This window comes from Sminthopsis crassicaudata, chromosome 2, assembly GCF_048593235.1.
Source record: "Sminthopsis crassicaudata isolate SCR6 chromosome 2, ASM4859323v1, whole genome shotgun sequence".
Taxonomy (NCBI): Eukaryota; Metazoa; Chordata; class Mammalia; order Dasyuromorphia; family Dasyuridae; genus Sminthopsis; species Sminthopsis crassicaudata.
In genome coordinates, this window is record NC_133618.1 from 497,848,309 (window position 1) to 497,863,145 (window position 14,837).

Below are 14,837 nucleotides of genomic sequence, written 5' to 3' on the forward strand. Positions count from 1 at the left end.
GTGGTCCAAGTTCTTTACAGATGAGCACCTCTGAGGTCCAAAGAAGTTAAATAATTTACTCTATATTACCCAGCTAGTTAGCTAATGGTACTGCCAGGAGCAGAGCCCAGATTTCTGATGTAATATGTGCCTTGAACATAGTAAATGCTTAACAAATATTTACTGAATATTATTGAATCATTTGTTGAATCATCTCTGGGGTCCAGGACATTTTATAGGGAATAGCTGTTTCTTTCCAATTTGGGGGCAAGAAGGCAAATCAAAATAGACTTTTTAAACCTCTCTGGAATGAATCGTGCTCATCTACTGCAAAGCTCACTAATAGCAGATGATGAAATCAGCTCCCAGAAACAAAAAGTAGCTTACCCAACATCACACCACTAGTGACCCAGCCTAAGAGAATGTACCTTTGTAGGCTGATGGGACCTTGAGGAAGGCATCACACCCTGAATCAGGGCAGAGTTCCAAGAACAGAAGGCAAAACTCAAGGTGAATTTCTCAAGAGCCAGAGCATATTTCTTTACCCTATAAATCTCTTTAAAAAGCACCCAATCACCAGTTTTGACCCAACACTCCTTCCCTCTTCCAACAACCCCTTCCCTTTCCTCTTTCCTTATGCTTCCTCTTGCAAGTCACCAAAAGAATTAGAGGACAGAATGCTATCTTCAAATGTTGAGGTCCTGTGTATAAATGCTTAATCTGTCAAAATGCTTTATTATTATAAATGTATGCTTAGGTCTGTATATTCTGGTTCTAGCAAATTGTGCGTTCCACTAGGGGCAGACACAGGGCTGATTTTTGTGCCCAACACAGAGCTTAGCTCTGTGGGTGTTTTGTTTGTTTATTCGGTTTTTAAATTATACCCTTTATAGGCCCCACCTCTGGGTAAAGACCTAATCATTCCCTTCCCCCTCCCCCTCTGCTTTCTGGCCACATCATCCTGATTTTTAGTTTTGCTGTTTCCCAAGACAGCAAAACTAAAGCAGCAATTTTAGAACAATCCGAGTGTCTGGGAACTGAGAATAAATGTCCATATTTCTGAGCACAAGGAGCATTCTCCCCAGGGTGGCCTGGCTTCCAAAGTCTTTTAAAGGCTTTATCAGAAATTCATCGAAGATAAGAATCATAGAATATAAAATCAAAAGAATCACAAAAGGTAAGGCAGAGCCAGAAAAGACAGTAGAGATCATCAAGACTATGATAACTTTAAGGACACATGAAATAAGTTTAGTTTCCTTTAAACTACCTTTAAGGAATGTGGGCTACATCACGGGGGAAACCCGACATAAATCAAAGGCCTAAGTTTTCATCCAGTCACTATCCTTGCCATTATCTTACTGTGTGACTCTGGGCAAATGACTTGCCCAGAAACATCTATTTCTTCACATCTGAAATAATGGGGTATACTTGATAGAGCATTAGCCTTGGAGTCAGGAAGATCTGAGTTCAAATTCTGCCTATAACACTCAGTAGAACTAGGGAAGTCATTTAACATCTTCAAATCTTTCATTAGTTTCTTCATCTATAAAATGATGGGGTTGGAGTCACTGGCCCATTAGGTCTTTTCTAGCTCTATATCTTTGATCCTTGATTAAATGAGGTTACTTCTAACACTAACATTTTGTAACTCCATGAAGAATGAAGAACTAATAGGATGGGATTCCCATGACTGGTGCAAAAACTCTAAAGAGGGAATGTGGGGGGGTATTGGAGGAACAATGAATTGATCTCAATGGCTGGAGTGAAGAAGATAAGAATTTTCTTATGTTCTGCCTCCACTGCCCCTTCTTATCTTGTAACAGAGGCCTGCAAGCTGAGGAGAGGAGGGCCTGGAGGGCATAAAAGGAGGGAAGGATTCAAGAGCAAACCCTACATGGTGTGTTAGCAGCCCTGAAATTCCTGTTACCAGGGGGTTGAAGATGGCAGACCACTTGAGCTGGAAAGTTCTGTGCTACATTAGGGCGAAAGGTGAGAGTCTTTATTAAGTCCAGTACAATAAGGGTGAGTCCTAATATGGGGGTGGAAGTGGAGGTGGCAATCACCAGAATGACTAAGGAGGGGGGCCCGGGTCTGAAATGTAGCAAGTCAAAGCTTCTAGGTCAATTATCAATGACACTGGAGCCACTTATACTAGAATGACAGCTGTACTTCTAGTCTGGATAATCACAGATAAAAAAACCCCAAACCAAAAGAGAACAGGCCCAAAGATTGTCAATCAGTCAACAACTACTTATTAAGTGCTTACAATGTGCCAAGCATTGTGTTAAGCACTGGACAGGTTAAAACCAGGTCCTTCTGGGAAAGACTATTTTGCTGAGAAAGGAGCATCTCTGTTGGGTTTACAGAAAATCAGATACTTCAGCACCACTGCCATCATCCCACCCCCCAACCTTCCTCCTACAAATACACTTTCTGCACCAGTAGTGGGTCTGACACAGACAGGGACTGTTCAGGCAGGAAGAGACAAGCTAGGACATTCCAAAGAAAGCGCCCACAGCCAAGCCACAGAGCCCAGAACAGAACCTGGGGGATGGGAGGTGGGGGAACATGGTCCTTTCCAAAAAACCTTCAGTTGTTTTCTGTTGCCTGCTTGATCCTTAAATCTCAGCTCCTCAGCTTGGCATTCAAGGCCCTCTATTATCTGGCTCCAACTTATGTTTCCAGACTTAGCTCTCATTGCAACCCTATGAGAAACTTCTGCTCCAGGCAGATCCAGTCTGCTCCACTGGCCCCTTAATGCCTCTTGTACTGTTTCCTTTCCTTTTGTTTTGGCAGTTTCCTCTCCTTGAAAGGAAGGAACCTCTGGGAAGGCAGTCCATCCTCTAACACCCTGATCAATTCCGATCCCCTCAAGGAAATCTTTCTTGACAGCCTCAGACCATAGGAAGAGATTTCTTTAAATTCCTACAATGCTTAAGTGTGTTGTGCTATGTACAAATGAGAACCCATCACATAATGTTTCCTATTATTAGTTGTGCTTTTTACACATTTATATCTTTTCTTTCCAATATGACACTAAGTTCCACAGAGACTATAACCAATAATGACAGCTGACATTCATGTACCACTCTAAGGTTTATAGGTCCTGGAAGGTGTCTAAACAGATCTTCAAAATAACTGTAAAAGGTGTAACCCTATTTTACAAATTGAGATTTGGAGAAGTTAAATGAATTGCATGGTTAGTAAGTATTCTCTATGAGATTACCTTCCATCTATTCTATATATATCTGGTATGTATCTTGTTATTTACATGTGGTCTCCACCATTAGAATGAAGGCTCCTTAAGAGAAGGGACAATTTTGGTTTCTTTGTATTCCTAAAGCTTAGCACAATGTGCTATGAAATGCTTAATAAATGCTTGCTGAGACTAGCAGAGGAGTAAGTCAATCCTAGTCCTCTCCTGGATCCAGGTCCAAAGCATGTTTCATAGTCCCCCTTTTATCTAATCATTTTACCAAAAGGGAAAGCAAAACCTAACAACTCATATAAAAATGAACACAACTAATATTGAATCTTCCGAATTCATTGAATAGTGCTTCTCTCACAGGAGCAGACTGCTTCAGTCACCATCTAACTCATAGTAGGTAGGTCTTGGATAACAGTTGATTGACCTCTCCACCAACCCAAGCCTGCAGAAGGGATATGGTTTGGAGTTCTCTTTGTCCTTGCAGAAAGATTCCTGCCCGACTGCAGAAAGACCATGTTTGAGCTCGGTGCTTCCAATTGTCCACCACTTTTCCCTATAGACTCTATTCCAAATATATGCAATTTAATGACTTACCCACGGTCACACAAAGCAAGAGCTTGCAAAAAAAAATAATGGAAAGAACCCCAACCTTAGAATTGATAGATATTACTGAAGGCAAGTAGATCAGTTGCACATGTGGCTATTATATGTGGAATGTAAGCTAGTAGAAGTGACTGCTTTCTTTTTTGTCCTGTTTATTGGTATCTTTTATTTTTTACATCATCTTCATTTCCTACTTCCTTTTTTCTCCATTCCCTAAGAATAAAAGAGAGACAGAGAGAAACAGAGAAACAAGGAGATCTGGAGTTGGAAGAAACTTCAAGGACTATTTAGTTCAACCCCATCATTGTACAGGTGACTTAGCACAGTGACTAATACACAATAAATTCGTAAATAAATGCTTGTTACACTTATTGACTTATACATGAGAAACCATTTGCCCAAGGTCACCAAAAAAGTGTCAAAGCTGGGGTTAGAACCCAGGTTTTTAGGCTCTGAAGTCTGTACTCTTTTACTCATTCTTTAGAAGGCTTTGGAGACTGAAAGCTGTGGGTTCAAAAGGTAGGTACCATATAAGATCTCTGGAAGTGTCTAATTTAATTCATTCCTCCTTTCTTTTCTTTCTGAGTGTCCCATGATTTAATGTCATTCACAGAGCATGCTTGCCCTAGATGCATCTGAGATTTCCAGACACACACACTTATGGGTAGCATGTATTGACCAGAAGTGTTGCCTGTGTTTTCTGTCCTCTTCCTCCCATGGCCCTGAGTTACCACCATTCCATTTCACCTATCTCCACCCTCCTCTAAGATCTATAGCCCTGATTCTCGGATTCCACGAGTATAGATTACTTGACTGCCTACCTGCATGGTATGAAACCCCAGCATCTACCCTAATCCTTCCCCATTCTATGGAAATCCTTCTTCTCTAGTAAAGGAAGTGGAATGATTGGGGTGGGGGTATCTAAAATGTTGTTCAGGAATTTCTGAAACCACAGGATGATGCTACAAGGAGACCTGAGGTTAAGTGAGTCATGAGCTATGCTGGAGGGGAAAGGGGAGGAGGCTGTTCAGAAGGAGAATAGCACTGGTCAAAGAGAGATTGTTCATGAGTTTCAGACATGAGTAATAAGGGGAGTGATGTACTTGTGCAGCCTATACTAGAGCTTTGACACATGACAGTCTGTTCCTTCTCCCCTTATTCACTCACCCCCTGCAGGCCTGTCTTTTTATCTTCCACAGCCTGTTGGGCTGGCATTTACCAGGCAATAGCACCCAAGAGAGCAGCCATCAATTGGGAGATGAAACTGCCCCCTCTCTTCCATTTTCAGGTTTTTCTGAGTTATGACATGAAGGTCCCCAAAGATACTCTGTGTTGGTCAAGGCTGGAGCTGTCAAGAGGAGGGACTGAATGATTACAAAAACTTCGATCTGTTCTCAAAGCAGCTGTACATTTGGGAGGTCAAAGTCAGTCAGCTTTAGCAATTCCTTGCTCAAGGACAAATCCCTTAATACTCTCTTCTTCCTTCAGTACAATAGTCTCATTTGGCTTGGCTCCAAAGTCAATTTTGCTCACTGAGCAGGGTGCCTTGGTTAAGCTGAATTAAGTTTTTCTGAGTTGGGAAGAAGCAGAGGGGATGTGGGAATGAGAAAGATATTGTCTCAGGCAATTAAATTGACTAGACAAAAAAAAAAAATTAAAAGACTTTTGTAACCCTAAAACATCTGAATAATTAACGATTTCCTTCTGAAAAAGATATTATTTTAAGAGATAGATTTCAACTCAATTTCACATTTAATGAGTATCTACTATGTGCAAGGTTCAGTGATGATTTGGAGTCTTTCATTCTTAACTCTCTATTAGGAAACCACATGTATCCTAGATCTCATATCCAGAAAGATGGATGTTGTAACTCTATGGTTTTTGGGGGGGAGGAGAATTATTATCCTGTAAAGTAGAAGTTTTAAATATTTAAAAAAAAAAAACATGGGGGGAAGCTAGGTGGCGCAGTGGATAGAGCACCAGCCTTGAATTCAGGAGGACCCGAGATCAAATCTGGTCTCAGACACTTAACACTTCCTAGCTGTGTGACCCTGGGCAAGTCACTTAACCCCAGCCTCAGGGGAAAAAAAACAACAACAAAAAACAAACCATGGACCCCTTTGACAATCTAGTGAAGCCTGTAAACCCCTCCTTAGAATGTTTTAAAAATAAAATACAAAAGATTATAAATGAAACCGATTATATTGAAAAAGTTATCCAAATTTTTTTTTTAAAGCTCATTGATTCCAGATTAAGAATCTCTTTTATAGAATACAGAACAGTACAGAAATCTGTGATTACCATGCCCTTGGAAAGCAAATGCCAATGCCTCTCCAATAGGATGTAAGCTCCTTGAAGGGAGGAACTATCTCACTTTTGTACTTTGTACTGCTGGGAACAGCACTTAGCACAGAGATCCACATGAGAGAGGTTTTTAAATACATGCTTAATGACTGATTGATCTCCACACCCATGCCCAGACAAATCAGAGGCCTCTACTGTGTGAGAGTGCTATGTGGATAGTAGCAACACCACACAAAATTAAGATGTTATCAATATCTGGGCATGAATAGTGAAGGCTCTGTCAGAAGGCAAATGCCCAAACCACACTCTTCTAGTCCAACTGCACCCACTGAACAATCCACTGGGTATCACTTCCTGTTCACTGTGGTTTCCTGGTCCTAAGCAAGTTGATAGATAGCCACATATCTCTGGGCCAAGATGACATGAAGCTAAAAACCAGGTTCCCTTTATCTCCAGAGATCTATGGACAACCCCATAGTTGCAAACTTTTTTTTAAAGCATATTTAAAAAAAAATTTAAACTTTTTATTCTTCAAAGTGTCAAAATGCATCAGCATGGAACACAATATTCCCTCACCAACCATGGCCCAATTAACTTGAAGGAGTCTGAGGTACAACCATACAATCTCAGAAAGAGCATTAAAGGCACCATAGCCCATGCTATCCCATTTTAGATAATTCTGTTAGAAAGCCCTTCCTAATATAAGCCAAAATGTTTCTCGGGTACTTTCACTCATTGGCCTTAGTCAATGCCTTCTAATGCCACACAGAATAAGTTTGTTTTCTCTATACAAGACTCTCTTGAGTAGCGATCCTCACTATCACCACTATGTAGACAGTTTGCTTGGTCCCAAAGCTGCAGGAGCAGAGACAGCCCATACTTTAAGTTTGTCCCGAGGATGTTTTAGATATCAACTACAGACTCCTTATGCTAGAATGTCCAAGTAATAGACAAGTGGACATTCTCAGAGTTCTCTAGTATAAGTTAAAAGCTAGACAACTGTCCTTGAAGACAAATTTTGAGGATACCAGCATCTAATCTCATATTGCTATGGAGATTGGAATGCCAGCTTTTGGAGGGCTAGGGGTGAGACTGGAGAGCTTGGGACACACTTTGGAGAAGCAGAAGTCTATCAAGTTTGCCATTTATCCTACACGGATACTAGTGAGTAAGCAAGTTGATGCTTGCAATAGGCTTTGAAATCCATGGATGAAAGGGACTAAATAAACAAAACATTATCAACAGTTTGAAAGCTCCTGACCTCTGCTAGGACTTGCCACTTGGCTTTCACCTGCTCTGGGGTTTATAGGGTGGAAAACTTACCCTAGGAAACTAAACTTCAGGATTATAAATATCCTGACATCTGGGGGAAGGGATGCTCCTAAAGTGATTTTTCAAAGGGGCTGGAAAAGGAGGTACCATATAAGACCTCTGAAAGTTTCACTAATGAAAGTGTTCTCAAAGCAGAAGGAGGGAGACAGAGCCTATTGGGACCCAAAGGGGATGAAATGACTCCATGTCTCTGAAAGCAGCATTTCCAAGGCTGCTCAGATCAATGGAAGGTAAGGCATTAGATCCTCCATTCCCCTGGCCTCTTTCAGACTTCGGCCCCAGGTGGGGCTGGACCAGGAATTCAAAGCATTTGAAGGAGGGTTATTAGTGTGGAAGAAAAGCAGACCCTTGGAGAAAGCCTCCCTACACTCCACCCTGGTTTCAGTAAAGGATATTCAACTGGTGTCATGGGGGGAGAAGGGCAGGACTTGGGTGGGGGATAGAGAGTAAGAGCTTTGAGATCAACCCTCTGTTTCCTCTACACCTCCCCAGGGCAGGCTCTGCATAAACAAGTCTCAATAGAGCTGGACTTCAACAAAAGTCCCTTCATCTTGGACAGAAGGGCCTTGAGAATGCCTTCTGTTTCCTAGAGACCAAAGGTACATACCTCCTTTGTGACACTATCATTTTCTGTCTGATATCATACAATTCACCTCTCCAAGTTTCTTGAGGGACCTTAGGATGCCTATAGTGGGCATTTTGTAAATATTTTATTGAAGGAGAGTTAAATATTTTAAGCCAAGGTACTAGGAAATGCATTTATATTAAATTAACAAAAAGTATCTACAGCAGATTAGCAAAAAGCACCTACATTGGAATTTCTATGGGGTTCTGCTTGGATGGTGGTTGTCCCACATTCCAGTCCCCTGAGTATGTGCTCCGGATTTTCAGAAAAGCTGGGGACTGGAATACTAGCAGACAGTCTTCAGCCCTCCAAAGTCCCCAAACCAGCCTCCACTCCACCGGGGAACCCCAAAGTACCCTGCCCTATGCCTCACCACACCCTGATTCCTCTTTCATGCTTCTGGAAAAGGAAGAATACTAATCTATGGGAGTAAAGACACAGCAGCTGACACCCATTTATACTATTTCCCCATCCTCACCTTCCAGGAGATTTAGTTGGGAGAGTGAAGAGTTTTTGTGAAAACCCCACACGATCCGCTAAGAGTCCAAGACCCAACTGTAACCTGTTAGGTGACTGGGCATCTACTATAAGTTTACTCAGCATTTACTATAAATGGCCAGTACTGTGCTAGGTACCGAAGGGGACACCGATTTGTGAGATGATAGCTCCCAGGAATGAGGGCTGGAAGGAAGGAAGGCTCCAGGAAGGAGCTGGGACTTGCCACTACTTTTGAGGATATGCAGGAGGAAGAGCAGGAATGAAGAAGCCCGGCAGAGTTAAACGGAACTGTGAGACCAGGACTGGCCAGCGCTGCTGACCGTTATTAAAAAGTATTTTACTCCAAACCTCCATGGCACTGCTCAGAGACCCTTCTGTAGTGCGCGACCGCAAAAAGTTGGCCAGAGAGGTTTCCAAGCTCCGGGCAGCTTCAAAGATACAGGGGAAAGAGCATTCTCTGTGAGCAAGGACGTGGGCAAGAGAGGAAGACTGAAGGAGGGAGGTGGCCCTCAGACAGGGGTAGGATTCACCAATCTCCTCCCAGCGAGGGCCAGAGCCTCCAAGAAGGGAAGAGCCGAATCGAAGCTGGGCCTGAAGCCCAGCCACCGACCCAGAAGGCACACACCCGGAGATCAAATAGCAGGACTGGGCACCCAGGGGATGGGACCAGCCTCAAGTCTGCCCCACTCGGGGTTAAGCGCTCACACGGCAAGAGGCAAGCCGGTCCCCGCGCCCGGAGAGCCTCCTCTCCTTTCCCGAGCCCAGGAGCCGAGCGGAGGCAGAGGGGCGGGGGGCGGGAGGGAGCCACAGGGCGGGAGAGTGGGGAGGGGAGGATGGGAAGGGACGCGGAGCGGAAACCCGGCTGGGGCTGCGGGCCCCCTCGGGCGGGGAGGCAGGAACGGAGGAGGGGAGTCCGGCCTCCCTGCAGTTCCGGGGACCACCCGAAGGGAGCCCAGGCAGACGGCACTGCGCGCTCACCTGAGATGTATTGCCGCCGGCTGTCGTCCAGGTGCGTAGACAGCACGTCCCCCATGGCGGAGACGGAGGGGACCCGCGTAGCCTCCCGGTGCAGCCCCTAGACGCTGACCCCAGCCGACCAAGCCCGGGGCCGAGCTCGCCTCCTGCGCGCCGCGGTCTCAGAATCCAGCGGCTTTCTCCATAGGCTGGGCAGCGTCCAGTGTCCAGCGCCCGCCTCCGCCGCCTCCTGCTAGCCCAGGGAAGCCCGAGGCGCCTCGGCCGAGAGAAGCCCGTTCGGCTCGGACCCCGCCCCGCAGCCGACACGCCCTCGGCCGGGCCGAGCCCACCCCTTGAGCCCCAGGGGCGGGGCTTTGCCTTTTTCTTTGAGACTCACTGGGCTGGGAAGGAGGGGAGAGCCAAGGGTGAGAGCTACTGAACGAAGCCAGTTCCTCCACCCCGGAGTCTGGTATTTCCCGCATTCCCCAAGTGGTGGAAAGGGGAGGGGGGCAGTGGTACTGGAGAGGGAGTTAGTCCCGGGCTCCATATCCCCTCAGGGTTGTTCGTCCCCAACCCCACCAGCACCGCCGGCTGGCGTGTACAGCATCCGGGCTGGGCTGAGGGGTGGGGGGCCGAGAGAGCCGCAACCCCAGCGGAGGCTTCTGGGAGGGGCAGGTACCCGCCCAGCCTGGGGAGGCCACTCCGGGATTTTCCCATCCCCAAAACTGGCAGGGTTGGGGAGGGGGAGAAGCAGATTTTTCAAATTTATTTTTCAAAATTTGTATAGTCTTCCTTTGACCTGAGAATATGACATCTTCCCAGTACCTGTGCCTGCGCCTCACCCACTGCTCAAAAGCACCTCGGCCTTTTTCCTCCCAGATTGCCAAGGTGTGTCTGATGCTCCAGGGGCATCAGAGAGAAGCGGGGGAGTGCCCAGGAGGAAGGTGTGGCCATTCAGCTAGTTGTAGAACTCTGGCACCAAACTGCCACCTTTGTCTGGGCTCAAGGTAAACCATTTCTTACTGAGATTGATTTGGGCAGTTCACGTGGGAGGGAGGATCTGGAATAGAGGTGAAATGGCAATTTGATATGACTTCACATGTATAATTGAAATAAAATCGCTTGCCTTCTGGGGGGGATGGGCAGAAAGGGAGGGGATCACTTAGAAACATTTTTTATAAAGATTATTAGATTGTTCTTACTTGTAATTGGAAAATAGTTAACAAAATTTAAAAAAGCAAATGGCAATGAAGAATCATTTTGGAATGGCAGTGAATTAGGAAACAGAGGGGGTAACTTGGTGAGTCCTGGCTTAGGTGGATGGATTGTGATCTGTTCCTCTGGAGAGTACACACACCTTGATGAGATCATTAAGCTCTTGAAACATCCAAATGTTTCCTTGCAGGTGTGTACAATAATTTCCAGTCTTCAAAGTACATTATTTTATTTTATTATTTTATTTGAATCCTACCTAGTTCTTCCAAGTAGACAGGGCAGATGATAATATTATTTTATATATTTTTTTTAAAGAGGAATGAACATGCTCAAGATCACAGGTAATCAATCACAGAATGGGAAAGGACCTCAAGGTCTTCTACTCTAATGGGCATCTGAAGCATTGATGATTTTCCAAAGTGACCACGCAGCCCACATTTGAAATTCCCTAGGGAGAGAGAAGAACCCTGTCAAGGGTCCTCCCAAGGTAACCTGAAACATCTTAAATTGTTAAAAAGTTTTTTTGGGCAGAATTAGGATTCAAACGCAGGTCTTTTGAGTGCTAGTCCAGTGATGTTCATATTAGATCATCTTGAAACAAGGTTAGCATTCCTCAGGTCAAAGCTTTATCTTCCATGTCTGCCCCTCTTTTCTCCAGAGCTAAGTTCTCCTATTTTAGGGGCTCAGGGAATTTTTAAAAATGAATTGAACAATTGTGGGTTTAGAAGCTAGCTCAACATAGTGTTTATAAGAAGGAAGAAAGCCTTCTTAATAAAATTTACAATACTGGTTCTCAGATGTGACATGAAAGTATTCTCTGAGCAATTCTATATTGGCTCTGCAAGAAATGAATTAACACCAATGGATCAGGCATAAGGTCAAAAGTGATGGGAACATTCAGGGTTAGCTGTAGGGAGTAAGGGTGTGGTAGACTCTGAAGAGTCACTAGATCTGGATTTAGGTTCTGACTTTGGTAAAGTTATTCCTGGCATGATGTTAAACAAGTCCTATAACCTTTGCATATCCAGTTTCCTTTTCTTATAAGTTAGAGTTGAGGCAGCTGGGGGATAAAGGGATAAAGCACCAAACTTGAAGTCAAGAAAACTCATCTTCTTGAACCCAAATCTGGCTTCTGACACTAGCTGTGTGGTCCTGGACAAGTCATTGAACCTGTTTACCTCACTTTTCTTATTTGTAAAATGAGCTGGAGAAGGAAGTGGCAAAGCATTCTAGTATCTTTGCCAAGAAAACCCCAAATGGGACACAATTGAAAAATAACTGGATGTATATGACATACAAAGGAAGGATTATTGTTATTTTTTATGTAAAAGATGTAATATTTTATTGGGGGTCAAAAGGCTCTCCATCCTTTCTCAGATTCTATGATTCTAGCTTCCAATCAGCCTAAAGAAATTTTCTATTCTAATTAATTCTAATTCTAAATAACTATGTAGTTATTTAGACTTTTGTCTAGCTTAATATAAAATGCCATCAACAAAGGAAACTAAAAGTGGAGAAGAGCTCTTACTACTTTCCTTTACTTTGTTTTTTAACACTTGTATCTTTACCAGCAATAAATGGTAGTTAAATGCTAGGTTAGCCTTGGGGTGGAGTACTTCCACCCATCCATCCGAGATAGCGGCTAACTCCTTCATTCCCAGACCTATAATCTGTAGGAAGGTTGAACATGCATTCAGTCTATATTTATTGAGCATACTTAGTGTTGTGAAGGCATTCTGGGGATGTAAAACACAGTCTCTGCCCTCAAGGAGTTTATAAACTAGTAGAAGATTTAGGAATTGTATGCAAAAAAAAAAATACAACACCAAGCAGGATATTCTGAATGTCATATGATATAGGTCATATGAACATTATTTGAAATTCAGAGGAAGGAGAAATAACGAATCATGTTTTTACAGTGATATAAAATTTTAAAAATGTTTTCTCACAGCAGCTCTTTGAGAAATCTAGCACAAGAATTATCATCCTCATTTTGTAGATATGGAAAATTGAGGCTTGGAAAGAGTAAGTGACTTGTATCTTGTCACAGCAATTATCACAAAGTAGCATCCAAATTCAGCCTCCTTGATGCTGGCATTCTTTCAGCTTTACCGTCCTGCTTTCGGAAAGGACTGTTGAGGGCAGGTAATAGTTTGTTGGGAGGAAGCCTCAGAGAGGAGGAGATATTTTAAACTGAGGGCATAGATACAGGATGGTGTAAGAGATGGTGAAAGGAACATGAAAAAGGCATTTTCCCAGGAGGAGATGGTGAGTAAACCAGTTTGACTGACATGAAGAACTTGTGTCAGATAAGATTGAAAAAAGCCCATGTGTGGAGAGCCTTGAATACTAGGTTAAGAAGTTTGGACACTATTCAGTAGGCAATGAGGAAGGTTGTGAATTTGTATTAAATAAATAAATAAATGAAAACCACTTCTCGATTTTCTTTTACTTAAAAAAAAAAAAATGTCATACAGCACTTTTAGAATGGGAGGCACTCAGGAAATGAAGCATAGCCAGAGGATCTCTATTCCAGGAGATGGGGAAAAATATTATCCTAGCTCCTAGGTTTCTATGAAAAGCAGCTTCTCCCTTTTTACCCCTAATGCTCTCTCTTCCACACTTGTTTCTTTATGTCATGGTAGTGAGGGTTTTCTGGGTGGAGGGAACAAGGTGCCCAGAGAAATAGGGAAAAGGAAAATATGTTTACAGATGTGTCTCCACAAAGAAGAGGAGAAAAGGCTTGGCCACCAGAAGGCGTTTTTCCTCTCCTTCACCACCCCCACCCCTGTGAAAATGCCACCTACCATCCCTGAGTCACTCATTTTCCCTAACAGGAAGTGTCCTCTGCCAGCCTTCCTCCTCCTCCTCATGCCTAGTCAGCCCTACCCCACCCTACCCCTAGGAGCAAAGCAGCTGGGGTACCCTAAAACCAGGGAGCTCAATGTGCAGCAACTGGGAGATAGGGTTAGGGGCAGAGCTGGAAAGAGTCCCTCCCCCCATTATTTACCCATTCCCCTCCCTGTTGGCGCTCAGCCCCCACAAACCTGTCAGACCTGAAATCGTCAAAAAGTGCAAAATAGAATCAACAGCAAAACATGTGAGTGTTTTTAAACAGAAGATTCTGTGCCAGCCGGCCCTTTGGTGCTGCTCATGGGACTGACATCTTCCTGGTGTCATCAATAGCTGGGTAACTGGGTAAAAGGGGCTTGACCACAACTACCACTGTCCCCTCCTCCCCAGGCCCTGTCCCGGTGGAAAAAATGTGTTTTGAGGACATTTTGCCTAGGACCTCAGAGTGTCTGGCCCACAGCCAGAATTCACTGCCTATTTTTCAACCCGTATGATGATGACTGAGGGAGCGCCAGTTTGATATGCTTTCATTCCTGGCACAGTCTCTTGAATTAAACTCTTTCATTGTTCATTCAACAAATATTTATTAAACACTTACTAGTTATAGAGTCATAGAGTATTAGACCTGGAAAGAACACTGAACTGAAAGAAATCTTAGAGATGGTCTAGTTTAGCCCTTGTCACTTTACAGTCAAGGAAACTGAGACCCATAGAGGGTCTTTCATGCTTTCACAAAGTAATGTAGCTGGGGAGTCCCAGATCTGGGGCAAAGCCCAAGTCTCTGGACTCCCAGAGCCATGCTATTGTTTGAAAGACCAGTTATTATTGCTTTGAGAGATGAAAAGAAGAACAAGAAAGTGTTTGTCCCCAGGGAACTTATAGTCTAGGAGCTAGGGAGAAGGGGAGAAAGTGAGATACAACAAGTGGACAAGTGAAACGAGACAGTGTAGGATATGAGTTCAGAAAAGGGAAAGAAGGTTACAATGATCAAGGTTGCTGTAGAAAAAATGAATTCATGCACATGTTCAGCATATATTGGATTACTTGCTGTGTAGGGGAGGGGATAGGAGGAGGGGAAAGAGAAAAAATTTGAAACACAAAGTTTTGAAAGGGTGAATGATGAATATATATATATATATATATATATATAAATAAAAAGCTATTAAAAAAGATGAATTCAGTTTATATAAATGAAAGGAGGAAGGGAGGGAAATAAGATTTAAGTACCTACTATGTGCCAGGCTCTATGCAAAAAGCTCTATAAGT

At 43.6% G+C, this 14,837-nt stretch overlaps 1 protein-coding gene across 1 annotated transcript in view; it reads right to left on the minus strand.

Moving 5' to 3' along the window:
- The window catches only part of NIBAN2 (niban apoptosis regulator 2), a 99,452-nt gene extending 89,624 nt beyond the window's left edge, over positions 1-9,828 (minus strand). The window contains exon 1 of the mRNA XM_074293690.1: positions 9,528-9,828. Coding sequence (XP_074149791.1) covers positions 9,528-9,582 — 55 coding nt within the window. The 5' untranslated portion in view covers positions 9,583-9,828. The remainder of the gene's footprint in view (positions 1-9,527) is intronic.
- Positions 9,829-14,837: the final 5,009 nt, after the last annotated feature.